The sequence below is a fragment of the Lutra lutra genome, chromosome 1, assembly GCF_902655055.1.
Source record: "Lutra lutra chromosome 1, mLutLut1.2, whole genome shotgun sequence".
Taxonomy (NCBI): Eukaryota; Metazoa; Chordata; class Mammalia; order Carnivora; family Mustelidae; genus Lutra; species Lutra lutra.
In genome coordinates this window covers 2,828,730-2,854,946 of record NC_062278.1, presented here as the reverse complement: position 1 = coordinate 2,854,946, position 26,217 = coordinate 2,828,730, and the positions used below count along the sequence as shown (strand labels likewise).

The window sequence follows — 26,217 nt, the reverse complement described above, 5'->3', positions numbered from 1 at the left end:
GGTGGGATGTGGCCGCTTCGCGCCCCTGCCCCCGCCCTCTCCGGCTCTCTTCCCGTTTCTTGTTTTCATCGTAGTAAAATACACGGAACATAAAATACAGCACCCGACTACGTTACAGGCGTCCAGTTCTGTGGCATTAAGTACATTCGTGCAGCCGTCCCCGCCATCCCTCTCCAGAACGTCCCATCTTCCCAAACGAAAGCTCTGTCCTCCTCAAACACAGCCCCACACCCCTCCCGCAGCCCCTCACCCCCCACCCCTCCCCGGTCTGTGTTTTGTGTTCACTGGTCTGACCCTTCGAGATGTCTCTGCAAGCAGGATCCGACGGTGCTTGTCCTTGTGTCCTTGTGTCCTGGTTTAATTTCGCGGAGCGTGATGCCGTTGGGTTCAACCTTGGAGCATGTGTCGGAACGTCCTCCCTGCTGAGGCCGCGTCCGCTTCTGCCGCGGGCATGGACGGCACACGTGTCTCATGTCTTATTTGGCTCCTCCCACCAGAAGGGAAGGTCTAGGGTCGGGTGTTTGTAATTCTGGGCTGGGACTGGTGTCTGGTGTCTAGGGACGCTCCGTGTCTGTGGATGCTCACGTGGGCTGCCCTCCCCAGAGGCTGTGCCGATGTCCCCAGCCGCCCGCAGAGGTCGTGCCCGGGAAGCAGGGTGTGACACCTGCCCACCGGCACCCCCCACCGCGGGGACTTTCTGCTCCCGACTGTCACTCATCTGGCAGATGGAGAACAGTCTTGCTTGTGGCCTGTGTCTCTGAGCACAGGAGAAGGCAGCTCGGCCAGCAGCCTCCCGAGGGGTGCAGTGGGACTGACGCTACCTGGAGCCCAGGTGACAACGCCCAGGAGGGGCTTTTTGGGGCCAGAGTCTTTCCAGCATTGGTCAGAGTGTCATGGAGGATGGGAGAAGGGACTGAGCCTGCGGCCATCCCTAGGTGGCCATGGAGGAAACGTCCCCACTTGGCGCTTCTTGGCAAGAGACAGCGGCTCCTTCGGCAAGAAGGACACTGCCAGGAAGTCCAGACTCCAGTGGTCCCGGAGCCAGAGGACCGGGGTCAGGCCAGCCGCCAAGCCACCGCGGCTGGTCGCCCCGGGGAGTGGGGCAGACACCATGCCGCACCCCCACCATGGATGCAGCCGCGCTGCCCTCCACGCCCAGATCCTGCGGGGGGGGCGCCACGTCCTCCTTCCTGGCGGCATGGGGTGGCGTCTGATCGCCCAAGCCCATCCGGTGCCTGCATCCCGCTGCAAAGGATGTTGGGAGAGCGAGCGGCACATCTGCAGCCGGGAAGGTGGGCTGTGTCTCGCCGGGCCGTGCCAGGAGGTGGGGAGGTCCACAGTGCAGAAAAGTGCTCACCTGTGGGCAGGGCCAGGAGCGATCCGAGTTTCCCGGCCCGACTTGGTGGGAGGAGGGGGTCTGCCAGCCACGTGGGATGCTTATGTGGAGCCCAGGAGCTCCGCTGGCGCCCCCGGGACACTAGTGTCCTGAGCCAGCTGTCACCTGTGCAGGTTCCCTTATAAAGGGCGCCCTCAGGAAAGGGCAGGGTGTGCGCCCCCCCCACCTATTTGATCTTTCTTGTTCCTTAGGACTGACACCCCCACCACTGCCCTTTTAAGCTGAGCCTACGGCCCCCTGACAAACGACCCCAAAGTCCAGCTTCCCTCGCAGGCAGGGGTGGCCATGCCCCAGAGTTCAGCCCCGCGGGCAGGGCAGCCTCCTGTGCTCACCACGGTCAGCCATGTGCAGAGCGGCGTGGGGACCTCCCGCTTAGGGACCAGGTGTTCCTGAGCAGGGAGCTGCTTATCACTGTGTGTCAGGCGGCACCCGCTGCTCTGGGCCAGGGGACGCGGGCACAGGAGGGCAGTGCGCCAGCAACAGAGGCCTTGTCATGCAAGGCCTGCGGCTCCAGAGAAGCAGTGTCTGAGGGTGACGGCAGGGGACAGCCTGGGACAGGCTGGAAGGGGGCTCCTGAGCCCGGGCCGGGAAGCTCCTGACTTTCCCCGAGCACAACCTCACGTGGCCCCAGGTGCCATCCCCTGGGTCCCCAGCCCTTCAGGGGAGGAACGAGGGCCAGGCCGCAGGGCAGGGGGCTTCCAGCTTCCGCAGCCAGGGTGGGCAACCCGGGCAGGCGGGCTCCCGACAAGGCTGAAGGCCCACCGGGGAGGTGTGTTCCCACCAGCATGGGGTGCAGACCCCGAGGTCAGGCCCTAGCTGGGATGCCCAGGGGAGCAGAGGTTCAGAGCTCCACAGAGAGCGTCACTATCCTACAGTCTAGTCCGTGGTCCCCAGGGAGCAGGCTGTGACGGTGCTGGACTGCCCAGTATGGGCATTGTTGTGGGAAAGTGACCCGCTGACCCGTCAGGAGTCTTGTGACAGAAACGGGTCACCAGACAGGACTGTCCTCTCCATCTGGTCCCTGGTTCACAGAAGCCTAATACAATGACTACCGAGTTTCAGAAACGTAACCAAGATACTTCCCTTTCTGTCCAGAAACTAACCTTTACCGGCTTCGTGTGTAAAAAGTTTTTTTTTTTTTTTAAATCACTGTTCTGCTCCGATCCAGGCCGAGTTCCAGGTGGCTTACCACGAACGAGCAAGTCCCAGACCCACCCCAGCCTGGGTATAGACTCCCAAGTGCCAGGCTGCCCTCGAGACACAGCGGCTCTGTCCCCCGGCCGCAGCCCGTGCCCCTCGCCCGTGTGGCTCCAAACCCTCGCTCGCCCTACTCCTTGTTATCTAGTGACATCCTTCTGCAGGGGTGCGGGCCTCCTTGCCCCCGGGCCCCTCCCACCAGCGCAGACCCCCTGCCTATGGTTTATGGTAACGTTTGTGTGGATGCCCACTCAGTGTTTCTGGGTTTTAGGAAGCAGCCCTTACTCCCAGCCCAGCTGTGTTCGGCACCGTGCCTGCCTCCCTCGGACAGCAAACCCGCCAACACCACGGGCTCCGACCGCGAGGATCGCCTGTCCATGGATTCTTCTCCGTAGTCGAGTCTGTACGTGTATTTTTTTTAATAACCTACAGCTTAGTTTAGTGTAAAAATACAGTAGAAATGGAACAGACCACGTGTTAACGGTGTATGTTACCAGCAAGGCTTCTGGTCAGTGGTAGGCTGTGAGGGGTTACATTTCTTTTTCAAGATTCTGTTTGAGAGTGAGAGAACGAGCGAGAGAGAAGACGAGCAGGGGAGGCAGAGGGAGCAGCAGGCTCCCCGCTGAGCAGGGAGCCCGATGCGGGGCTCGATCCCAGGACCCTGAGATCATGACCTGAGCCGAAGGCAGACTCTCAACCTACGGAGACTCCCAGAGCCCCAGCAGTTAAGCCTCTGAGGAACAGAAATTACAGATTCTTTACTGCAGGGCAGAAAGGCTGGCACCCCCAAGCCGGGGCTGTTGAAGGGCCAACAGTCCCGTCTTCATTCAGATTGCCTTTTTGTGGTGTTTCCTAGGGACGAAAGCAACCTCTACTTTCTACCAGCCTTGTGACTGGATGTTTGCAGTCCTCTGATGTTCCCTCCCCTCCGAGCGCCCCCTGGAGCCGTCTGTCCTGCTAGCCCTGTCAGGGACCTGCCCCCCCAACCATTCGGGGTGACCTGGAGCTTGCTGGGGGGAGCACCTCTCCCAGTGCCTGGGTGGAAAGGTCTGCATCCCCACCTTGCTGTTAAGGGAGGGAGGGCCTGGCCTGTATTACTCCCCGTTCCAGATGTTTTTAGGCTCTGCTCCCTTGTCTCCCAGCCTCTGCAAGCTAGAGATCAAGTCAGACGCTTTCCTCCTCCCCAGACTTTCTAGGTGAGCTGGATTTCCTCACCCACCTCTGGAAGCTGCTTTCGGATCCTGTCCCCAGTGACTGAACATCTCACAGTGATGTTACCTGTGCGAGTCCTTCCCCATCAATGGTGGGGGTGTGGGGTGAGGGATGGAACCCTTTCGACTTACAAAATCACGTCTTTTAGTCTGGGAAGGGTCTTGAATTACTTCGCTGGTGATTTCTTTCCCTGTTTTCATTTTTCTCTCTGGAACTGTTTCTAGTCAAATATTGGAATCCAAGAAGCTCAAAGAATTCCGAGCACAAGAAACATGAAGCAAAATACATCAAAATACACCATGATTTCCAAAATAGTAAAAATGAACAAAAGCTGGAGGGCTCACAGTTCCTGATTTCAAAACTTACTATCGAAGCTACAGTCATCAAAATGGTGTGGTACTGGCCTAAGGACGGCTCTACTGACCGATGAGAATTCAGAGCCCAGAAATAAACACTTCCATCTGTGGATTTTCAACGCCAAGACCATTCAATGGAGGACACCCTCTAACAGACAGACATCCACATTAAAAAAAAAAAGCCTGGATCCCTACTTCACACTCAGTATAAAAATTAACTTGAAATGGGTTAATAAACCAAATATGACAGCTAAAACTATGAAAGTCTTAGAAGAAAACAGGTATAAAGTATCATGACCTTGGATCTGGCAGTGGGTTTGTACATATAAGAGCAAAGATAACAAAAGAAAGAAACTGAACTTCGTCAAAGCTGAAGGTGTTGTACGCTAGAAGGGGAACAGTCACCCACAGAATGGGCGGAAACCTCTGCAATCACAATCAGACAAGGGTCTAGTATCTACGATATATAAACAGGGGCACCTGGTTTGCTCAGTCGTTGGGCGTCTGCCTTCAGCTCAGGTCATGATCCCAGGGTCCTGGGATCGGGCCCGCATCAGGCTCTCTGCTCGGCGGGAAGCCTGCTTCCCCCCCTCCCACTCCCCCTGCTCGTGTTCCCTCTCTCGCTGTCTCTCTCTGCCAAATAAAAAATATATATAAAAATCTTAAGAAATATGTAAAGAAGTCCTCCAACCGGACAACAAAAGACAACTCCAGTGAGGAATGGGCACAGAACCACGGGCGGTTCTGCCAAGACCTACAACCGACCAAAAAGCATAACGATGCTGAGCGTCACCAGTCACTGGGGAAACACAGGCAGGACGCCCGGAGCCAGAGTCCAGCAACTGTGGACAAGCTCGCGGAGGAACCGGAACCCCGAGCACGGCGGGCAGGCGGGGACGGAAGCGGGCGCTGCCGCTGCGCAACAGCCTGGTGGGAGCCGCACGCACGCACGTGGACATGAACACACACTAACACGCATGCACGCACATGCACGTGCACTCATGCATACACACGCACGCACACACATGCACACGCGCTTGCGGCATTATCACGTGACCCAGCGGTTTCTGGCCGGTGCAGAACCAGAGAGTTCGAAGCCGACCCGCAGACAAATACTCGGGTACACATCGGGGGTCACGGCAGCCCGGCAGCAGAAACCACCCAGATGCCCGCCTGCCGTGCCTGAAGGGATGAGCCGTGTCCCACGGCGCGGCAAAAGTCACTTGGACGTAAGCAGAAGAGCCACCCCCTACGTGCGGGTGAGCTCCAGAAGCGTCGTGCTGAGCCACAGAAGCCAGACACGGAAGGCCGAACCACAGGATTCCATTTATGTGATGGATCCAGACAGTCCCACGGGACACAAAGGAGCCTGACAGCAGCCAGAGAGGCCGGGGAGGGGACTGGTTACAAGACCGTGAGAACAGGACGTTTTTAAACTGATTGAGGTGACATTCCCATAACATTCAATCAGAAAACCCCAGACAAGTCCCTCTGAGCGACCCGGCCCCAAGCAGACTCTGCTGCGTGTGAGGGGCCTCGCACGCACCCCACTTCCCCAGACGCCTTTCTGATGCTCCCCGTCCTCGGGGGGACCGAGAAAAAGCACGTGCTGCAGCTTCTACCCGCCCTGCTCCTGTCGTCGCGTGGGTGCCTCCACCTGGCTGGGCTCTACTCGGATTTTCATGTTGAAACGGGTTAGAAGAAAGTTAAAGAAAGCCATCTACTCTAACAAACCATAAATAGACCCACAGGGTAGCCAGGCATTAGTAAAGGGGAATGAACATTCCTGCCAGCCGCGGGCTCAGCATCATCCACCTTCCCTGCTGCCCATCACGGGAGAGCGGAGCCAGCGGCAGGCAGTCGGCAGTCATGGGGTGTGCGCTCCGGCTGTCAGAAGCCACAGAGCACGGACCCCCGCAGGTGGCGTCAGAGCTGTACGGTGGCCCCGGCAGGCCCAGACTTTGTCTTCTGCTCCCGCTCCCGAGCAGTCACGAAGTTCAGCAGGTCGATGGCCGTGACGACGCCGAACACCATTTGCCTCTTGCTGGACTTCCCGTCGCTGTGGTCTGAGGACGAACAAGGCGGGAGGGTGTAAAGGTGCCTCGGTGTGCACTCGGGGACACATGGCCCTGCCCACATCCAGGCCCAGCCGGTGCCTGAGTGTCCCCCCCCCAGGAGCGCCCAAGCCGACCCCAACAGCTGCGGTCCTCCGACACGAGCCATCTGGTTGAAGCCACACAGAGCAGGGTCCTGGCTTCCCTCCACCAGGTCTGCTGGGCCAGACGCCCCGTCTCACTACTTCCTCTGCGGGGCCCCCTTGGTGGCTGGCGCTCGTGTTCTGGCCTTAAGTTCCAACCCTGGCCACACCCACAAACCACACCAGCTCAGAGCTCCGGGCTGTTGTCAGATCCGGGTCCCTCTCTCTTGGTGGCTGCCACACTGTGCTGCCAGCGGGCAGAGGGTTTGGGGGATGGTTAATTCCACGTGTCTGCTTTGCTAAGTCACAGGGCGTGCAAATATCTGGTCACACGTATTCTGGCTGTCTGGGCAAGCCCAGGTATTTGATGGGGTCCAGGGAGTACACCAGATGCCCTCCCTGGCCTGGTGAGCCACACCTAATCAGCTGAAGGCCTGAACAGAACACAAAGGCTAATGCCCCCTGAGTAAGATGAGAAGCTCCTATCTTTGGACTCAAACTGAGATATCGGCTCTTCTTGGGCCCTAGGCCTGCCCGCTCACCCTGTAGCCCCTGGGACCTGCCAGCCTAGTCACGTGAGCCAGTTTCTGATACGAACCTCTCCCTACATCCACACATGCTGCTGGTGTCCCTGGAAAGCCGTGAGTGACACACGGAGGACCGGCAGAGCCGAGGAGCGGGTGGGAAGGGCCAGGTCCCACCTCTGCCCAGCACCATTGTGTGTGGCCACTGAGGGCAGAGGTCACAGAGGGCGGGGGTCAGGAAGGCCCGGGGGGCCAGGCACCTCAGGAAGAAACATGTGGAACCCAGAAGAGCCAGCCCTGTGCACTGCAGGGAGCACAGGCAAAGGGGGTCGGCAGGTGCCTCTGGGACCCGCCCTCCAGGGCCCTCCAGGAGAAACTTGCCCACAGCTAAGGCGTGCCAGGGCCACGCGGTCCGTGGTGACCGCTCGGCTCTGCCGGCACGGCAGGAAGCACTGCTGAGTGCGACTCTAAGAAAACTTCATTCCTGGACCCTGAACTTGGACCTCCTGGCTCCTTCTCTTTTGTTTTGTTTTTACTAGATGCTCAGATAGGAGTAAATGTGACACTAGGAGGAGGAACCCTGGCATGCAAGCTTGGGCTCCAGGACCCTGGACACCCTCCTTTGCCCTCAGAGGCTGCGATTCTGACCCCGAGCCGTCTTCGGGGCGGGCGGGGCGTACATACCTGCGGGCCCCCCCACCACGCCCGACAAGGCCAGGTCCCGTGCTGTGGAGCCAAGGACGGGAGAGGGGTTAGACTCGGGGCCGCTCCGGCCCCAAGAGCAGCCCTCTATTGGGAGGGTGGGCAGATTCCAGGCCCCGTCCGATCCTCACCTCCCCAGACCTTGTCATCACCAGACCTGGAGCGGCAGTCCGAAAGCCCCATGGCCTCCCCAGAGGCGGACCCCCTGGCAGGCCCACAGGGGGGTCCCTCGGAGCCACAGTCCAAGGCCAGTGGGGGATGAAGGTCGGCTCCCCACCAACTCCCAGATGCCCTTCGAGGGACGAGGGCCTTCCTGCCCTGCACAGCTTATGGCAGGAAGGTGCACGGAACCTGGGGTCAGGCCGTGGTGGCCAGCGCCCCGCAGGGCTCCCGCCACCCCAGTCCAACCCAGCCTAGAGCCGGCCCTACTCACACTGGATCTGCTCGTGGACCACCAGGGCGAAGTGGTCCATCTCCAGGATGTGCGAGAGCTTGCCCAGCGGGTCTGTCAGGCGGATCTGGAAGAGAAGCGGTGCTCGATGTGCACGGGGGCAGCCCGGCCGGAGCTGGAGAGCTGCTGCCCCCGTGGGCCCTGCCTGCCTGGCCGTCCAAGTGAAGGCAGCAAAGCCTAGGCCAGGCCGGGCACCGACCCAGAAGGCCCCCTGCAGCCTTTTGCTGAGTCAGAAATACAACACAGGATGGAGAGGACCACACAACGAACGTGAGCAGACATGAAGACGGGCCACCAGTCCCTGGAAAAACACAGGACGTCCTGTACCCAACCCTGCATGGAAGCGGCCGGCAGAGCTTCCCACAGTCTGAGCCCCGTCCGGTCTGGCCATTCTGGGAAAGGCGAAATGGTGAAAAGACGAGGGGCAAGCCAGTAGAGGGGGCGCTCACACGCAGTATCGCTCGGCAGGATACCGGCACGGAGGCACCGGTCACAGCCCAGAAACCCCAGAAGACCAAGATGGAACCCCCACCTCAGCCAGCCTCTATGAACAACGGACTTCGGTCATGCCTCGCGACAGACGGACACCAGCACGAGACTTCACGAAAGGAGACGGTGCGGAGAAGGGGAATGTGGGAACTCAGTGCCACACTGGGCGCCCGAGACGGAGGAGAACCCGCGGCGAGGAAGGACAAGGACACTCGGGCCCACCTTTCAAACGCGAACACAAGCAGACATGCCTCCGTGCAGCTTCACGGAAGCGTATTTCCAACGAGATGGGGAAGGGAATCGGGGGACTACAGAGTGGACAGAGGATCCAGGAAGGAAAAGTGGGAGGGGGGATGTCAGTCCAGCCATGGCAGAGAGACCCTGGTTCTCCGTGGTGGGGGGGACAAGGCCGGCCCACAGTGGTCCCCGACTCCAGGCCTGTCACCCCGCTCAGTCCACAGCTCACCACTAGCTGACCCCGCACCCAGGTCTAGGCAGGTCTAGCCCCTTGGGAAGGGCTGCCCGGATCTGCGTCCCCCCAAGTACCCAACGTCACACCTCAGGAAAGACCTGAAATGAGGTTTCTTGGCTCAAACGCCTGGGAGCCGGGGAGCCACGTGACCTCACGTCCAGAGGGAAGATGTGTGCCGTCAGCAAGAGGCCTCACTGGTCCCAGACTCTACGTTCGTTTAGAAATCAGTCTGAGGACGATGTTCCGGGTTGGGGATCCCTGACCTGGTGAGGGCTCGTCACACTCGTCCCTCCCGGGGAGATGATGTTCGCGGTGATCGAAGACGACCTCCCTGTGAGTTGAACTCATGCCCTTTGAAAGCTCTTACCAGTTTTAAGTGGCCCGGAGGGAGAGGGGAGCACTGTGAGGCCCTCTGGCGGGGTCCTCCCCGCAAGGTCACACCGCAAGGTTCTCAGAAGGGGACTTAAGTCGGGGTGCCTGCAGCCTAGCCCCAAGGGTCACTTGGCGATAGCCATGCACTCGGGTCATCTGTTCACAATCCCAGGAAAGTCTTTCACGGACCTGGACAATCCTGCGTCCCCATGGCCTCCGCGGGCGTCCATTCCCTGGGAGGGGCCACGGGGGCTGCATGACCCTCTCCAGCCACACAGCGAGGGGGTCCCGATCAGATGCGAGCTGCACAAGCCCAGCTGATTTCCAAACCGGCTGGCCACGCCGGAGCCTAGCCGGGCGCCCTTCCCATCTGGCTCCGGTGACGGGGGCGACCTCCCGTGAGAAGACGCGTGCTCACAGGGCTGGGCAGACCGGGTCAGCGGGGCCCCACCCTAGCCACGCCGGGCGCCGGGGAAGGCCGAGCATGGCAGCGCTGGCCTGCGGGAGCCAAGTGCCCCAGAACGCGCCTCGGCAGGTCCGACGTGACGTGGCCAAGACGACCGCAGGGGCCAGGTAGAGCCAGGGAGTTGGGGTGGCCGCGGCTCACTGCCGGGTGCCCGAGACACAGGTCCCACCCAGGCTTTATCCCGTGGCCCCTGCATTCGCCTCCAGACAGGATCTGGTCCACGGAAGCCTCGCACACCTGGCAAAGGACGACATCCTACCTCCATCTGCACCGGCACCGTGGTGCCCGGAGTGGAGCGGGCACGGGCACGCCAGGGCCCCTTCGTGGTTTGCTCCCACCGGCCCTGCCCAACATCTGGGTGGCAAGACACTGGGGTCCCCACACACAGAGACACTGAGGGTCCTAAAAGCAGCAGAGCCAGTGGGGGGCCCTGCCCAGGGTTCGGCCATGCTATGAAGACAAAGGCCTGCCGGTGTGGTCTCTAAGGGAAAGAACAAAACAGACTTGGGGGGAGGTGGCAGCCCCGCTCTGCCTGTCCATTCTCAGGCTCTGCCAGCAATGCGCATGCACAAAACCACAGCGGCCACCAGTGCAGAGACCCCCCAACAGTGAGAGGCAGGGAAGCCACACCGGCTTGCAGAAGGCGACGGCGCGGGGGCAGCCACTCGCTGAGGGAGGGGCCAGGCACCCACGGAATCAACCCCAAAAGGACTGAGATGCAGTGGAGCCGGGAAGGGACAGACTGCGAGCAGGTAGGGGACAGACCATGTGTGCGGCCCCCTGCGGATGGGAGGACAAATCAGTGAGCCGTGGGAAAGCAGCCAGACACGTGGCACACACCCCCCGCGAGGACAGGACGGGCGTGTCCTCCGTGGCGCTGGGGGTCAGGGAGTGTGGGAAGCCTTCGGGGTGACTGGTGACGGTGTCCTGTCCCAACTGTGAACTGGGATATGTGGACGTGCTCACCACGTGGCAGTCATACCTCCCGAGACGGAAAGGAGGGAGCTCGATAGCTGGTGGCCGTGGGGCCCGTGGACAGGCCACCAGTGCTCAGCCGGGCTGGCCAGCCACTCGCACAGGACACCAGGCTCAGGGGCGTGGAGGCCAGGCAGCCTCACGGCGCTCACGGACGGAAGCACACTTGGACCGGAGTCAGGGGCTTGGGGACTGCGAGGAGGGGCAGGCCGGGGCAGCGGGGGTGCTCACGGTTGGAGGAAGCAGGCGGACTCAGAGGAGAGGGGGGTGGGGATCCAGGCCGGGGGTGGGGCGAGCTCTCCTGGGGGTGGTATGGTGGGGTGGGGTGCTCTGCAGGCCCCAAGAGATGCGGTGGAAGTGGAAGCAATACTTGATTCCGGCGGGCCCGCCGTGTGCTGGGGGAGGGGAGTAGCACCTTCGTCCCCGGGTTGGGGCCTGACCCCCGACTCCCGACCCCCGGGCCTCTCTCGTGGAACAGTCAACGGCCCACCTTCCCCTCACCGCCAGGTGGAGGCCAGAGTGCTCGGACCTTGGTGTGTTGGGGCCCGTCACAGTCTCAGACACCCGTGGGGTTCCCCCCAGCCCCGGCACGTTCCCAGAATGTTCCAGTTCTCACTAGACAATCGGGCGTACCAGGTGTTCCTCATGAGTGTGCCCAGGAAAGGCGTGGCCCCGTGTTATGGGACAGTCGTGCCCGCGAGTCCAGCTGGCTCCCGACCCCTGGGGGGCCACGCCGTGCCCTCCAGGCAGCGTCTCCGCAGCTGGCCCAGTGGTGCTCGTACCTGCTGGAACTGCTTGTACAGGACTTTCCGAACTTGGTCTGATGGCTGAACCTTCCCGGCGAGCAGGGACGACAGCATGTTGCCCAGGGTCACCATCCCCAGGATCGCTCTGGGGGGTGGGGGACAGGCTCAGGGTCAGGGCTCAGGGCAGGTACCCCTTCCTTCCCCAGGGCAGAACATGCCTGGGGCCGCCCTAGGCATCAGAAGGTGCCCTCTGGCCAACAGCACAAGTCCTCTCACACCTCAGCCAGCACGAGCAGGGCGTATGGGGGGCAGACTGTGCAAACCACTGGGTCCCCTGGGGGCTTCCGTTCTGACCAGCATCGAGGCCACCCCCGGGATCTGGACTCCTGGGGCAAGCATGGGGGTCATCTTGGGAGCTTGTGCACGCGGGTCATCTGTGCATGGCCTGCCAGGCCTGGCGTGTCCCTCACCTGCCCCGGGATGCACAGCGAGAGAGCCGTGGGACAGGGGGTCTGTGCCCGCAGGAGTGCATGTGGCCCACTCCCTGCCCCAGCGGCTGCGCAGTGACCACTCGTCCATCGGGGCCCCAACCGTGCTGCGGCGTGCACGGCGGCCACCGCCAACCCATCGGCATGGGTCCCCGCGGCTGCCCCGTCCCACAGTGCGGAGTGCAGTCCCGCGTGGGGGCTGCAGACACTGACCCCGACTCGTCGACCACGGGCACCTGGTCGAAGCCCTTCTCGCGCAGGATCTCGATGGTGTGCTCGCAGGTGACCGTGGGCAGCACGGTCAGCGGCGCCGACAGGCTCAGCTCCTGGACCCGGAGGTGCCACCACCTGAACGACAGTGCAGGGCGGGCCGTGAACCACGGGCATGGGAGGCGGGGACCAGGAGCATGTGCCCTGTGGTCACACAGGGGACTTCAGGGGTGGCGGTCCTCACCACGGCTTGGTCACCGTGAAGTCCTCCTCCTTCAGGAAGCCCTTCTGCAGCATCCACTTGTCGCTCAGGAACTTGGACCTGCGGGCATCCGAGGTCACCAGGGTCTGCACGGAGGGTCTCACCGCTCCTCTGCCCACACGGGGATGGGGGGGGACCCGGGCGCTCAGAGAGTCCAGCATCCCCCGCCAGATGCCACGGTCCAGCAGAGACCCCGCTGCGGCCGAGGCTGTAGGGTAAGGGGGACCCCCGCAGGGACCCGGGGAGAAAGCTGGACAAGCAGCAACCTGTGTCTGTGTCTGAACGAGTGCAGGACACAGCAGCTCCCGTCCCCGGACCTGGGCCAGCAGGCCCCTCGTGGCTACAGGGTCACCTCCTCCCCAGCCCACTCCTGACACTCGGGGACAAAGGGAGCGCAACCCTCCTGGGGGTGAGGGACACCGGCCACACCACGGGCACCTCCTATGCATTTACCCCCCCACAGCCGCCCCTCCTCCTGCCTTCCCCTTGCACACCCGCCCCTCCTCTCACACCCTTTCAGACTTTATCGCACACGCAGCAGGCGTGCCAAGTTCACGGAGTCAGACACTCCTCCTGACTGGGGCAGGTGAGCTGCCCAGCTCGAGGAGGTTTGGCCGCAGGAGCCCAGACGTGACTCACGTCGCCCCTGGGAGAGCACCGGAGACACGTACCCCAGCCCCCGGGCTGCCGAGCACACGGTGAGGGTCTGGTGGGCGGAGGGGGGCATCTCTAGATCTCTGCCCCCCACAAGCCCGCCGCAGAGCGCATGGGCCCGGGACCATTAGCCGGGCCTATGGTCTGCAGAGTCAGGACACAAGGTGAAGGGGTCTCAGAGGCCACTGGTCACACATTCCGCACCAGGTCCCACGGGCCATCTGAGCCCCCCTGGGAGCTCCTCGGCCAGAGGCTGGACAGAGCTACAGGGGAGCGTGGAGGCCAGCAGGGAGGCGCAGTCACCCTCCTCCCTCGAGAGATGCTTTAGGCCCAGACTGTCAAACGCGTCTAGAAGACCCGAGGTGGAGACGAGACGGGAGGAAAAACCATGGACCCCTGAGACCCCAAGGGGACCCCAAGGACCAGGAGGGTGGACACAGGGCCTGCGGGTGTCGTTCAGGCCCCCACCCCGCCACGTTCTGCCTGTAGACGTCAGGGGAGGCTCAGTGGCGGGCCAGAGCGCGGCCGGGAAGGATGGGGCAACCCAGGTGGACGAGGGGGCGCGTCTCACATGTAGTTGCGAACGGAGTCGGGTAGGATCACCACGCAGCGCTGACCCTCCCGCAGCTCCTGGGCCGCCTTCACGGCCACCGACACGGCGCTCCCCGCGCTGCCACCTGCGGAGCAGGACTGTGAGCATGTGTGCATGTGTGCCCGGACACGCTCTGTTGGATCCCGGGGCGCCGTCACCAGTGGCTGCCTCTGTGGAGAGCACCCCGCTTCTCAGGGCCCCCTGCCCTCCTCTCTTACCCACTGAGCTCTGCGTCGGCCCAGGCTTTCCTCACTCGACCCTGCCCCAGGGAAACCCAGAGACCCCTTGGTGGGTTTCACAGAGCACAGGCACTGCCTGTCCCCTCCATCCCGAAGCTGGTCAAAACCAAGCTGCTTCCCTCGGGGGCCTTGGGGACTGTGAGAGCTGGTGGGGAGTGTCATCCCACCTCCCTCTGACCCGAGGCCCGTGTGACAGACGCCCTCCAGCCTCTCCAGGGCGTTCCCGGCACCCTCTCCCGGCCGGGGACTCCAGTCGATGACGAGCCCCCACTCCAAGGTCAGTGCTGGGCTTGACTGCAAACACAAGTGTCCCAAGAGCCTTGGCCTCGCCCCCAGAACAGCCCAGCATGGCTGATGGCATCGCCAGGGCTCTTCTCACGGGGTGGGGGACCCAGGTGGGAGGCAGACGCCCGTCGTGCACCCGGACCCCGGTGCCTACTTTCCCAGGAACGCGATGGCTACTTCCTCTCCCGTCAAGCTATTGGGGTCTGCTGTGTCCCCAGGCCCTCACCACTCACGCTGCCCCCGATTTGCGTGCCACGTCCCTATTCTCAGCAAGACCGTTCAACACAGAGCACAGAGCACGTAGGGACCCGGGAACACTGACCAGAGATCCGCGCTCCCCAGTCTCCTGCCCTCATGCGAGCACGATGACCACTGAGCACTGAAGGGCAGGCAGGTGGCACCTGAGAAGCCCGGCTGCCGCCCCCCGCAGCCCCAGGAGGAGGGCATCTCTCGCACCCCTGGACTGGAAGTGGGCAGAGGGCCAGCCCACCACCCCCCCGCCCCGGTGCCCGCGCCCCACTCACCGCACAGCAAACCCTCCTGCGCAATCAGCATGCGGGCGAAGGCGAAGGCCTCCTCATCGTTGCTCTTGAACCACTGATCCACCACCTGCAGCCGGGACCGAAGGCCTGGAGGGGTGCGGCCCACCCCCTGTACCCCCGTATGTCCCCACGGGGCCCAGCCCAGACCCTCTCAAGAGCCTTGTCTGGGGCCCTTCTCATCCGCCTCGCTCCCCTGCCCGAAGCACCTGGAGCTCCCTCCCTCTGCGGGGGCCTGATGGGCACACAAGTTGGGTCTGACCGGCCACGTCCACGTCTGTGCCCAGCAAGGCCACGGCACACACCTGTACGGTGCCGCCGGTTACCCAGCCTTGACCACCAGGACCGTGCTCCGCCCACCGGCCCGTGCGGTGCTCACGTCCCGGCGCCCCCTCCATAGGAAAGCCGGTCCGAGGGCGCACATCACGGAGGGCTGGAGCCCCTTACGCGGAGGTGGCCCGGCTCTACCTACCGACCGGTCCAGCACCGTAGGGATGAAGTCGTAGCCGATCCCCTCCACCTCGTACACGGTCTGTTCCGTCTGGTTCAGCTCCTCGGGCTCCGCAAGGATGGAGCCCTCAGGATCCACCCCGATGATCTGCAGAACAGGCGGCGTTGGGGCCAGAGCTGGGCACAGGTCCCATCCGGCCAGGCCTGGCTTTCACCCAGGTGGCTGATCCCAACCCCAGCAAGCACCGGATCAAGACTGGCCCCTGGGGCGTCAGCCTCTTTCCCAGGCCTCAGGCCAAGCTGGAAACCCAGGAACCCACACCCCCAGCCTTGGGCAGATTCCAAGATAAACATTCACCCTGGGGCACTCAGAGGGGCTGGCATGTCGGGGGAAGGAGCCTCCCAGGGGAGAACCTGGTGGCAGGGCGCGTCAGGAAAGCGCTGACTGGCCCTGTGGGGACAGCTGAAGCCTGTGGGGCCAAGAGGGCAGAGAACGGACCACCCGCTGGATGTTTCTACAAGCCCCTCCCCAGGTCTGGGCTAAACCCCAAATCCAGATGCCCTCCCAGATGTTGCCTCCCAGGCAACACATGCGGGACCCGAGCCTAAGAGCTTAGAGCTTCTCGAACAGTCCTTGGAGGCCACCCAAGCCAACCATTCGCCCCCAGAGCATCTGGGCACGTAGGTCATGGGCCACTCCCAGACTGGCACAGACACACACCGGCCCGGACACAAGGCTGGAAGCAGAAATGGCAGGAACTCTCAGCCCTAAAGTAGAGGCTGCTCTGGGGACTGGATGCCCGGACGCCTGATGGGTCGGGTCCGGCTCCAGCTGTGGCTGAGGCCGCAGGAGAGAGACGCGCCCACGTCGGGGCCTGCGTCTCGGGGCGGGGCCGGCATCCACGTGCCCCCACCTCCCGCCCGTCCGCAGCCCCGGGGGCACTCACCTTGCAACCCGGGCACTTCTCCTTTAGCTTCCTGGCGACGCCGGTGATGGTGCCACCCGTGCCCGCCGAAGCCACCAGCATGTCCAGCTTCCCTGATGGGAGAAGCTGCGTCAGGGGAACATCCTTGGGCCACAACCCAGCCGGCCCACCCCTTTTCCTTTTTTCTTTTCTTAAAACTTTATTTATTTAGTTGAGAGAAAGAGCACACGCGTGTGTGCACACATGCAAGAACAGGGGAGCAACAGGCAGAGGGAGAAGCAGGCTCCCCCCTGAGCAGGGAGTCCGCATGGGGCTCGATCCCAGGCCCCTGGGGTCATGACCTGAGCCGAAGGCAGACGCTTCACCGACGGAGCATCCACCCCCACCCCCGCGCCTACTAACGCGTGAAAACCTAACCTAGGTGAAGGCTGGTTATGGGAAAGTTCCAGAGAAATGATTCTCATGTTTCAACAGCCTTTCATTACAGTGCCTGATCTCTGAAAGCGTTCACGGCGAGTGACCCCGGGGGCTTCACAGTCTCTGCTGGTGGCCCACAGCCACGGAAACCCCAAAGTGGCGTGCATCCCTCCATGGAGGCTGCCCCTGGGGGACAGGGCCTGGGCAGCTGAGTCTGGCTGGGGACAGGACTAAGGGAATCGAGTTACAGAGGAGAAAGAGGATATTCCTGAGGCTCGGCTCCAACATCCCCCGCTCTCAGCCTGCTGAGGGGCGAGCTCTGACGGCTGCAGACAAGTCCGTGTGGGCACGCACGCCCAGGCAGACGCGGGTTTTTGCCAAGGGAGAGGGTGACCCAATGCTTAGAGCTCGCCACCTGGCTCCTGGGCTCAGAACGCGGCTGCATGGAAGCCCACGCCAGCACCAGACTCCAAACAGAAAGCCAGCAGGGCCCACTGCCCCGGAACGACTCCCTGAAGTCTCTTTGCAAATGGCCCGTTGGCAAACACCGCCATAGCCCCTCGGGGCCTTGGCTCTGAACTTGTGGAAAGGCGTCAAGGAAGCTCCCGTCCGTCCCTAGGGTAAGGAAACCAACCCCAGGTGCCACCACCCATTCAGATTGGGGCTCGATGCCAAGTGCACTTCCACAGCGTGAGTCCAGGGACACATCCAGCACCGGCCGGGGATACACGCACTCCCTGAGCTCGGGAGATGCTACGCATCTGGAGGGCACACCACTGGGCATACAAACAGGACTGCTCGTGCCTGGTGTTAGAGGAGAAGCAAAGGCAAAGTCCAAAAAAGCACACCAGAGAGAGAAAACCTCTCTAGGGAGAGGCTTGGCAGAGCATGTCACAGAGCGGGGGCATCTGAGCTGGGTTTTGAAGGACGAATAGGAGTTTACCAGGGAGAGGATAAGGGACTCAGACACTCCCAGGCAAGCAGGGGTAGAAGCGCGGAGGTGGACCACGGGGCGGGATGGGGTACGCACCCTCACACTGCTGCAGGATCTCCTCCGCGGTCGTGTCGTAGTGAGCAAGGGGGTTGCTGGCGTTGCGGTACTGAGCAAAGATGGCGAGGTCAGACACACTAGGGGCTACAGCCACAGCACGGGAGGCACACGGCACAGAGCCAGGACACTCCTGGCAGCTCAGGTGACGGTGGCCACAGCACCGGCAGTTTTGGGAACCTCAGCAAGCACAGAACACAAAATCCCATCTCCGGGAGCCCCGGGAGGGAAGCGAGGGACACAGAGAGCGTCCAGAGAAAAGGGTTTTGTGTGCTTTACACCCACACAGCACTGCCAGGGTCCCCCGCACAGGCCGTTCCAGCCCAGGGCCTGACCGGCCGAGACACCCCTGCCTGCAGGCCAGGCACCCCTGCCGCCAGTGCGCCCTCCCCCCACGCCCCCAAGGATGTCCCCGCCTCCGAGGGCACACCCACCCCCCAGCCCCACCCTCACCTGGTCCAGGATGTGAGAATTGGGGATCTCATTTCGCAGCCTCCACGCCACCCCCACGTGTGACTCGGGGGAGTCGAATCTGGCGGTGGTGGGTGTCCTCACGATCTCCGCCCCCAGGGCCCGCAGCACGTCCACCTGCAGAGGAACACAGAGGCCTGCGCGTCCCCCATCCTGAAACCAGGACTGGCCCCGGGGGGAGGACCCCTGCCCCCACCTTCTCGGTGCTCATCTTCTCCGGCATCACGATGACACAGCGGTAGCCTTTCACGGCAGCAGCCAGGGCCAGGCCGATCCCTGGGGGGGGGCGGTTTTTGAGAGGGGCACCCCCTCCCCGCGACAGGTGCAGCTGGTGCGAACGGTTGAGGGAAGAGGCCAGCCAGACAGGCCAGCATGCAGAAGCAGGTCGCCCTGGGCCAGGGTACCCTCCCAGCCTGTCCCAACACTCACCAGTGTTCCCGGACGTCGGCTCAATGATGGTGTCCCCGGGCTTCAGAGTCCCAGCCCGCTCGGCGTCCTCGATCATCCGCAAGCTGATCCGGTCCTTGACACTCCCGCCCGCATTGAAGAACTCGCACTTGGCCACTGGGAGCCAAGGATGGATCAGCAGAGGAGGAGGCCCTGCCCCCCACCAATCCCGCCACCCCCGCCCCACCCCGTGCTCTGATACAGACCAGATGTAGGGACAGACACGTTCTCTGCTGATTCTGCAAATCAGCCCCTCTCCGTTCCCACCTCCCACCTGCACCTGGAGGAGGGGGCTGGTCCGAAACTCTCACCTGCCTCCACCTGTTGGCCCCATGGCCCCTCCCCCTGAAGGAGACAAAGGCCCCTGAGGAGCCCCTGCAGGGTGACAGGCCGGGAAAGCCTCTGTGGGGGGGGCCCAGGGGGTCCACCCCCCGATCCCTGCACCCCCCGAGCCAACCACAGCACAGAGGACACCAGGCACTCACAGAGCTCACACTTCAGGCCAAACTTCTTCCCAATCTTGTTGATTCTCACCATGGGGGTGTCCCCAATTTTCTTCAGGATATCTGGCAAGATTTTGGGGGATTTTGCCCTAAAACAGAGGAGTCCATGATTATTCAGTCTCAGCAGTCCGGCACGTTGTCTTAAGTTAAGAAGCAAATCGAAGAACGGGGTTTCCTGGGATCCGAGAGAGGACAGAATCCACACGTGGGGTGGAAGGCCACAGGCACACTCACACCCGCGTGTGCACGCACACCATGGGAGGACCGTGCGAGCCCCGCCTGGAGCTCGGCGCGGGGTCAGCCGTGTCAAGGTTGTGTCCTCGGCAGCGGGGGTCACAGGGTGGCTGGGCGCAGGGACGCAGGACCCCTCCGTAGGCTGCTGCAACTTCTCACGTCACGTTATTTCCAGATAAGGACGCTGAAGGACAACGCTTTGACAAGGTCCCGGCCGATCCGTTCGGGAAGACTTCTCTGGGGACCCTTACTTCCTTCCCTCTCTCAACCCAAGCTCCAGGACTCCTGCTTCTGAAGCCGACCCCAGAGCCCCAGGCCGCCCGTTTGCCCACCAGACCGGGGACGGTGGCTGCAAAGGGCTCGTACCGGACACCTGGCGTCATCTAGAAAATGCCAGCCCCCAGCGGTGTGAAGTACCATGCTCAAAAGCAAACCACAAAGACTAAGTCCCCGGTGCCCTTGGGGTCAAGGTCAGGATGAATTCCGAGGCGGACCTCCAGCTCAGTGTGGGTTTCCGTACCATGGACCTGCTGTCTCCCTTCACATTCCGGTGACTGGCTGCCTATCTCCATTCTCCCACCTGGTGACAGGTGACAGGCGGGTGTGGACAGCCCAGCTGGCACGGGTGTGCAAACCAGGATACGTGCACTTCCTGAAGGGTCCCCACGAACTTTCCTCCATCCTCACCCTCGGGGACTGATGCCAATTCCGCACCCTCTTCCCGTCTGCGCCAAGGGTGTGCTCGCCCAACGTTCACCTGGGAATATGCCCCACAAACCAGAGTTTCCAGAAATGCAGCTGCTTCCTACACCCCTGGCTCTCACGCACGTTCTGGGGTTCTCAGACACAGCAGGTCCACTGTTCCAGGAACCTGCTGTGGCCAGATTCCTGGCCCCACGCCCAGCACCATCGGGCCCAGCTTCCCAGGGGGTCCGGAAGCCCTAAGGAGGCAGCATTCCAGCCTGGGGGCCTGGACAAGCCAGAACCGGCCTCCCACTGCAGACTTCCAAGAGGCTCAGAGGACACCCCCTGGGGCGAGCTAGGCAGAGAGGCGCCTCACAGATGCGCGGCTGAAGGGTGAGCCTGGCTGGGGGCCCAGGGCTCCTGACCTTGGCCTGGGAGGGAGGCCAGGACCTCAGTGAGCCGGAGGGGCTGATTCATCAACTAGCCAAAGGTGCAGAGGTAAACAGTTACTCCTGAATCATCCTGCCCCCCGCAGGGGCTGAGGCCAACCCCCTCTGGGCAGGAGAACCTGGGGTTCCTGACTCAGCACCAGGCCTTGGGGGCAAACCCCGCCTCCCAGAAGCTTGCCCAAGGTGAGCAGCGCGGGAGCCCGAGAGAGAACTGAGCAGGGACCAGCCTGGAGGCCTTCAGGAGGGTAACCCCACAGCATCTTCCGGTAAAGCACACCCTCACCGCTGCGCCCACCCTGGCCCTCCTCCCAAGCCTACTCCACCTGGGAACCATCTAAAATCCCCTCCCCCAGATGTCCCTGCGGCTTCGGTCTATCCAGACACAGCCCTCTCCCCCACCCAGCCCAGCATACCTGCACCCTCACCAGAGGCTCCCCAAGCTCCACGGGCCCCGGGCCCCCGGGGTCTTGCATCCTCCCGGCAGGTCAGCCCCAACACCCTCGGAACTCTAGGTCTGAGCTGGAACTAGCGTCACAGGGGACACCGGCCCCTTAAGGGCTTTTTAAGAGGATGGATCAGGCCGGTGTGTGAGATGCAGGTCTGACACTATCTCACAGCCCGGGAAGAGAGCATCCTTTCCACCCCGGGCTTTCTGAGTTAGAGCTCGGGAGCCTGCAGGAACCTGGGTCTCTCTTTGCTGCCTCCCCTCCCCTCCCCCCACCACGCCACCCCCGACCCCAGCAACCATGCCCCAGCCTCACGGCCCGTCTGCCCACGGCTGGGCTTTGCCTGGGATGCGAGGGCTCATCCCGTCCCAGCAGCGGCCAACGTGGCCTCCTCCGCTCCCGGCCCTGAAACTTGTCTGTTTGCAGCTTCTGGGACATTCTTCATCTCCGTCAGCAGAGGCCTGCACCCCCCCAGCCCTTGCTTCTGACGTTCAAACCGGGGATCACGAGCGCTGGTCCAGCAGCGTCCCCGGGACAAACAGCACACACCTGGGAGCACATCCCGGACCTACCTGTCCCGCTTCCGGGAGATTATTCCAAGGACACAAGACAACCCTGGGGTTTAGCGCACTCAGCTTTTATCCCGGGACAGGGACTTCTGTCCTTTTTTTCCCTTTCCCACAGACAGATCTCCTGAACCTACAACAGGTCACAGGTATTGTGGGTTTTTGTTAAAGACAGACTTTTCTGGGGCACCTGGGTGGCTCAGTGGGTTAAAGCCTCTGCCTTCGGCTCAGATCACGGTCTCAGGGTCCTGGGATCGAGTCCCACATCGGGATCTCTGCTCAGTGGGGAGCCTGCTTCCTTCTCTGTCTCTGCCTGCCTCTCTGCCTACTTGTGATCTCTCTCTCTGTGTCAAATAAATAAATAATCTTAAAAAAAAAAAACTTAGGGAAAAAAAAAGTTTTCTACAGACAGTTCTTCACACGAGATCATCGCAAACATCCAATACTCAATAAAAGGCCTAACGAGTCTCCACGCCACAGCCTCGGCCCAACCACGAAGGGGCCCGAGGCAGGAAAATATTTCCCGATCAGAAGCGTTCATCACCTGATGCAGAAAAGCGCAGGCGTGTTCCTAATGACCAACGCCCACGGGCTGGCCTCCCACACGAGGGGGCGGCCTGTGTGACGGGGCAGGAAACGTCTCGCCCACAGGTCGCTCCAAGTCTGCGGCTTGTTATGGGCTCAGCGCAACCCTCGCGGCACACGGGGTCTAGGTGCCGGGCTACCGTGCAGAGAAGCCCGGGCCTCTCTGAGCCTCGGCCCACTCCTCCCCACAGCACCCCCGCCGCAGCTCACTGGCCCTCCGGAAGGATTTCGAGGGGGGACCACACCTCAGGCCAGGGGGCTCCCAGGAAACAAAGTCCTCCCTTCCACTGCCAAGTGTCCACGGGCACTTACAAGGTGGCGTGGTGATGCGGAGAGTCGGAGACCGGCCTGCCCAGCTGCCAGGAGCACCTGCTTGGGGCATCGGGACGGATCCACAGGCGTTCCTTGGCTTCTTTGTCCCCCGGGGGCCTCTTCTCCAGGCTCCCTTTCCCCAGCTGTGCCCCTGAGAGGTGGGGGCACGCCGCGGACCCGTCTGCTTGGGGCGTCTCAGAAGGCATGCTGGGATCTGCCAAAGGGAGGGGACAGAGTCCGTTCAGGCCGTTTCTAAACACTGCTGCCAGACCCGGGGGTTGGGCCCAGCTGGTCCCCCTGGGGTGGGGGGTGGGAACGAGCACGAGTTTCAACTACAGCCCGGGCTGCTCCCCAAGACGTTAACACAGACCCACCATGCGGGTCGGCGCCCCACCCCCAGGCACAGACCAACCCCAACGACAGGGAAGGGGGTGTCTGGGCACCGCATCCGTGGCAGCGTGGCTCGCGGCGGGCGACAATGCCAACAAGACGGGTGTCGGCACGGATGACAGGAGAAATAACGCGGCATCCCCGCAAGACAGAAATATTACTGGGCTATGAAAAAGCAATAAAATTTCAAATTTCTTCTCAATACAAGGGTGCGTGGGGAAAAAGAAGGGTTCCTATGTGGAAGTGACGGGTATCTTGACTGTGACTGTCAAACCTGAACACAAAGTTGTAAAAAGGGCTTCAAATGGCATCTGTAGGGAAGGTTGGCGGGGAGCAGATCAGGGCCGCAGGGGGAGCTCAGCAAACTGTCTGCCTTTGGCTCAGGTCATGATCTCGGGGTCCTGGGATCGAGCCCCACGTTGGGCTCTCTGTTCTGTGGGGAGCCTGCTTCTCCCTCTCCCTCTCCCTCCCCCTCTCCCTCTGCCTGCCTTTCTGCCTACTTGTGATCTCTCCCTCTCTGTCAAATAAATAAAATCTTAAAAAACAAAAACAAAAACACTCTGGAATCCTGTAGGTTTGGAAAAGTCCCTGCCAGAAGCTCATGGTAGGGGACCTGGCTCGGAGCCGTCTCTAGCGCACAGCCACACAGCTCCTCTGGGACCCCAGATCCCAGACCTGCTCATCTCTGCTCCCCAAGAGCTCTGTAGGGCAGTTCCACTGTGAAAAGGCTGGGTGGGGGCCCTGGGGAACTGGCCTGAAGCTGTGCACAGGGTTCCTCTCACGGAGATGCAAATCCACTCCCCTGCTCCCTTTCTCCTCCGGAGCTCACCTGGCCAGGTGATGGGCGAGGGCAGAGGCCGCCCCAGCTGGGTCTCCTTCCTCCAGCGCAGGTGGCCTGATGCAGCCCAGCCTAGCGGCTCCCCACAGACACCCAGGCCAGAGCCTGCCAGCAAGGAGTTAAGAGGGTTGGGACCCTTTGTAAGTCATACCCCTTGGAAATCCTGCAGGCCGGGGCTCCCCGCAAGCCTGGGGCATTCTGAGAGAAACCAGCTCCCAGCTGTCCTGCCCCGAGGCTTCTTTAGAGTGGTGGTTCCCTCAAGGGGACCATGGACTTCTACTGGGGTCAGACCTTCCCTGAACCCACTCGAGGATCTCCTCCTTCCTCCTTTTGGAAAGACCTAAGCAGGACAGCGCCTGTTACCCAGCAGTCGCCAGAGCCGGCTGTGGGCAGGTGACCTGCATCTTGCCGAAGCCCCCATCCCCAACGAGGCTCCCCGGGAGGGGCCAGCAGCGCCCCGGCCCGGTAGGCGCGCGCTGGGCCGCAGGAATGGCCACAGACCCGCCACCCGCTCCTCCTTTCCGGCGACTGACCTTGCCTGGCGCAACTGCGGCCCGGTAGGAGCTGCGTCCACTGATGGAAGCCGAGGGAGTCTCCGTGGCCCCCAAAAGCACTGGGTCGCGCGCTCGCTCGGGGAGCGGTCCGAACCCGCGGGCCTCACCTGCGGAGGCGGGCTCTCGCCTCACCTTAAACCGCAAGACCCCGCCCCCCCCGGGTCAGGACGGCCCGAGTGCACCCTGAGCTCTGCAGACACGCACCAGTCGACCCCGTGTTTGGGGGTGGGGGTGGTCAGGGTCAAGGGCGCAGGGGCGCTAAACTCCTCTCTTAAAGTGTGAATTTTCAGGCGGGAGAGCGAGGCCGGGAGGGACAGTCCGGGATACGCACGCCCAGGTCACCTGGAGGAGCTCCGAGTTTTGCGTTCCCGCCCTTGCCCCCCCCCCCCGCCCCAGTCCGGCCGTTCGCCTCGCTTAGGGTTCGGGGAAGTGGGGGTTTCAGGGCATCCTCCCCCCCCCTGCGTCCCCTCCCCCCGTGGACACCCGCTCACGTGCCGCCCACGCAACTCCGTCAATATTTACTCCCGCCTCCTACAACTGGGAAAGGAGCATTTGCGAAACAGCCCTTTCCCGTCCAAAAAATGCAGCGAAAACTCAATGATCGCACCCCGCCCCCGCCCCCACCCCATTCGCTCCACAGCCACGGGAGTCGGGGGGCAAGCCTGGGGCCGCGTGCACGCGACACCCACAGTTTCACGACCGCCCGGACGCGCGGGAGCGGGGAGGTCCGGGGGCGCGGGACGCCAGCCCCGCTCCGCCGCGTGCGGCTGGAGATGATGCAACTCCGGGGGGGGTGATCCGGGCCCCCGACCCGGGACCCGAGCCCGAGCCTCCGGCCCATTGGCGGGGTGGGTCTCGGCCCGGCGGGCGCTCACCTGGACGGGGACGCGGGAAAGCGGCGCGGGGCGGGAGCGTCCAGGCGCGGGAGCTGCGGGCCCGACTCTGCTCACCCGAGCCGCGAACCTGGAACTGCGGGGCCACCGGGACCCGCGGCCGACGGTGCGCGCAGGCGATTGGTCGAGAGGCGGGGGCGGGGGCCGGAGCGCGGCCAATCCCGAGTGCGGAGCGCCCCGCCCGCCGCCGCGCTTGTCCCCGCCCCTCCCTCTCGCAGCACCCTGCACAGCCGCACGGCCGGGACCCCGCCCCAAGATCCCCGCCCCCACTGCCCAGGCGCAGGGCCAGGACCCCACCCCCTCTCCCGCCCCCAACTCCGCGCCCTCCCTGCACAGCCGCAGGGCCGGGACCCCGCCCCCAAGATCCCCGCCCCCACTGCCCAGGCGCAGGGCCAGGACCCCACCCCCTCTCCCGCCCCCAACTCCGCGCCCTCCCTGCACAGCCGCACGGCCGGGACCCCGCCCCCAAGGTCCCCGCCCCCACTGCCCAGGCCCAGGGCCAGGACCCCACCCCCTACCCCGCCCCCCAGGTCCCCGCCCCCACTGTTCAGGCACCGCCCCCTCGCTCCCCTTCCCCCTCCCCGCACCCCCCCCGCCGGCCTCCAGCTCCCCGCCCCCACTGCACAGCCGCAGGGCCGGGACCCCACCCCTCCCCCGCCCCAGTGCCCAACCGTGGGCCCTGGTCGCGGTTTCTACTCCCCTTTCACGCATCCGCCGGCCGGGAGCCCCATTGCCCTCCTCTCCCCCGGTTCCCCGGATCCCGCCCAGCCCCTGCCGGTCCCCAGGACGCCCCCCACCAGAACCTCAGACCCCAGGGGTGCGGACACTCCGTACTCGGTTCTGTTTTACGTGGTGACCTGCTTGCTCTATCGATGAGACGCGCGCCCTCCGGAGCCGGGGAGGGCTTGTCCGGCCGTGAGGCAGACGCTCCGCAGAATCCCGTCCGCCAGGTGCCCCCACGCCGGCCCTGGTCCCCGCGGCCTCGGTCAGAGGGGCACCCAGCGGGCACGCGGCACCCGGGCTCTGGCTTCCCGGGGACTGATTTCTGACCCCCGTGGTGCAGGTGCCCCGCGGCCCCAGAGCTTGCCCTCGGAGCCTGTCCGCCCAGTCTGGACACTGGGAAGGAACCGGAGCTCGCCGGAAGCTTGGCCTGAAGTCACAAACGCCGCTCAGAAACACG

At 63.0% G+C, this 26,217-nt stretch overlaps 1 protein-coding gene across 3 annotated transcripts; it reads right to left on the bottom strand.

Annotated features, from left to right (window-relative positions):
• Positions 1-5,474: 5,474 nt before the first annotated feature.
• Positions 5,475-25,917, bottom strand: CBS (cystathionine beta-synthase). 3 transcript variants are annotated; one of them, XM_047719216.1, is made up of 17 exons: positions 25,895-25,917; positions 22,363-22,576; positions 19,069-19,175; positions 18,566-18,700; positions 18,333-18,412; positions 18,119-18,253; positions 17,648-17,717; positions 16,222-16,313; positions 15,297-15,422; positions 14,810-14,894; positions 13,741-13,846; positions 12,498-12,575; positions 12,257-12,391; positions 11,592-11,700; positions 8,018-8,102; positions 7,567-7,608; positions 5,475-6,227 (listed from the first exon to the last, which is right to left on the bottom strand). In XM_047719216.1, exons 2-17 carry the CDS (start codon positions 22,566-22,568, stop codon positions 6,088-6,090), a joined length of 1,731 nt encoding a protein of 576 aa, XP_047575172.1. In that variant the 5' UTR covers positions 22,569-22,576; positions 25,895-25,917; the 3' UTR covers positions 5,475-6,087. The 3 variants fall into 3 exon arrangements, with proteins under 3 accessions (XP_047575172.1, XP_047575165.1, XP_047575179.1); XM_047719209.1 differs by lacking the exon at positions 25,895-25,917 and adding an exon at positions 25,020-25,173; XM_047719223.1 differs by lacking the exons at positions 7,567-7,608; positions 25,895-25,917 and adding an exon at positions 25,020-25,173.
• Positions 25,918-26,217: the final 300 nt, after the last annotated feature.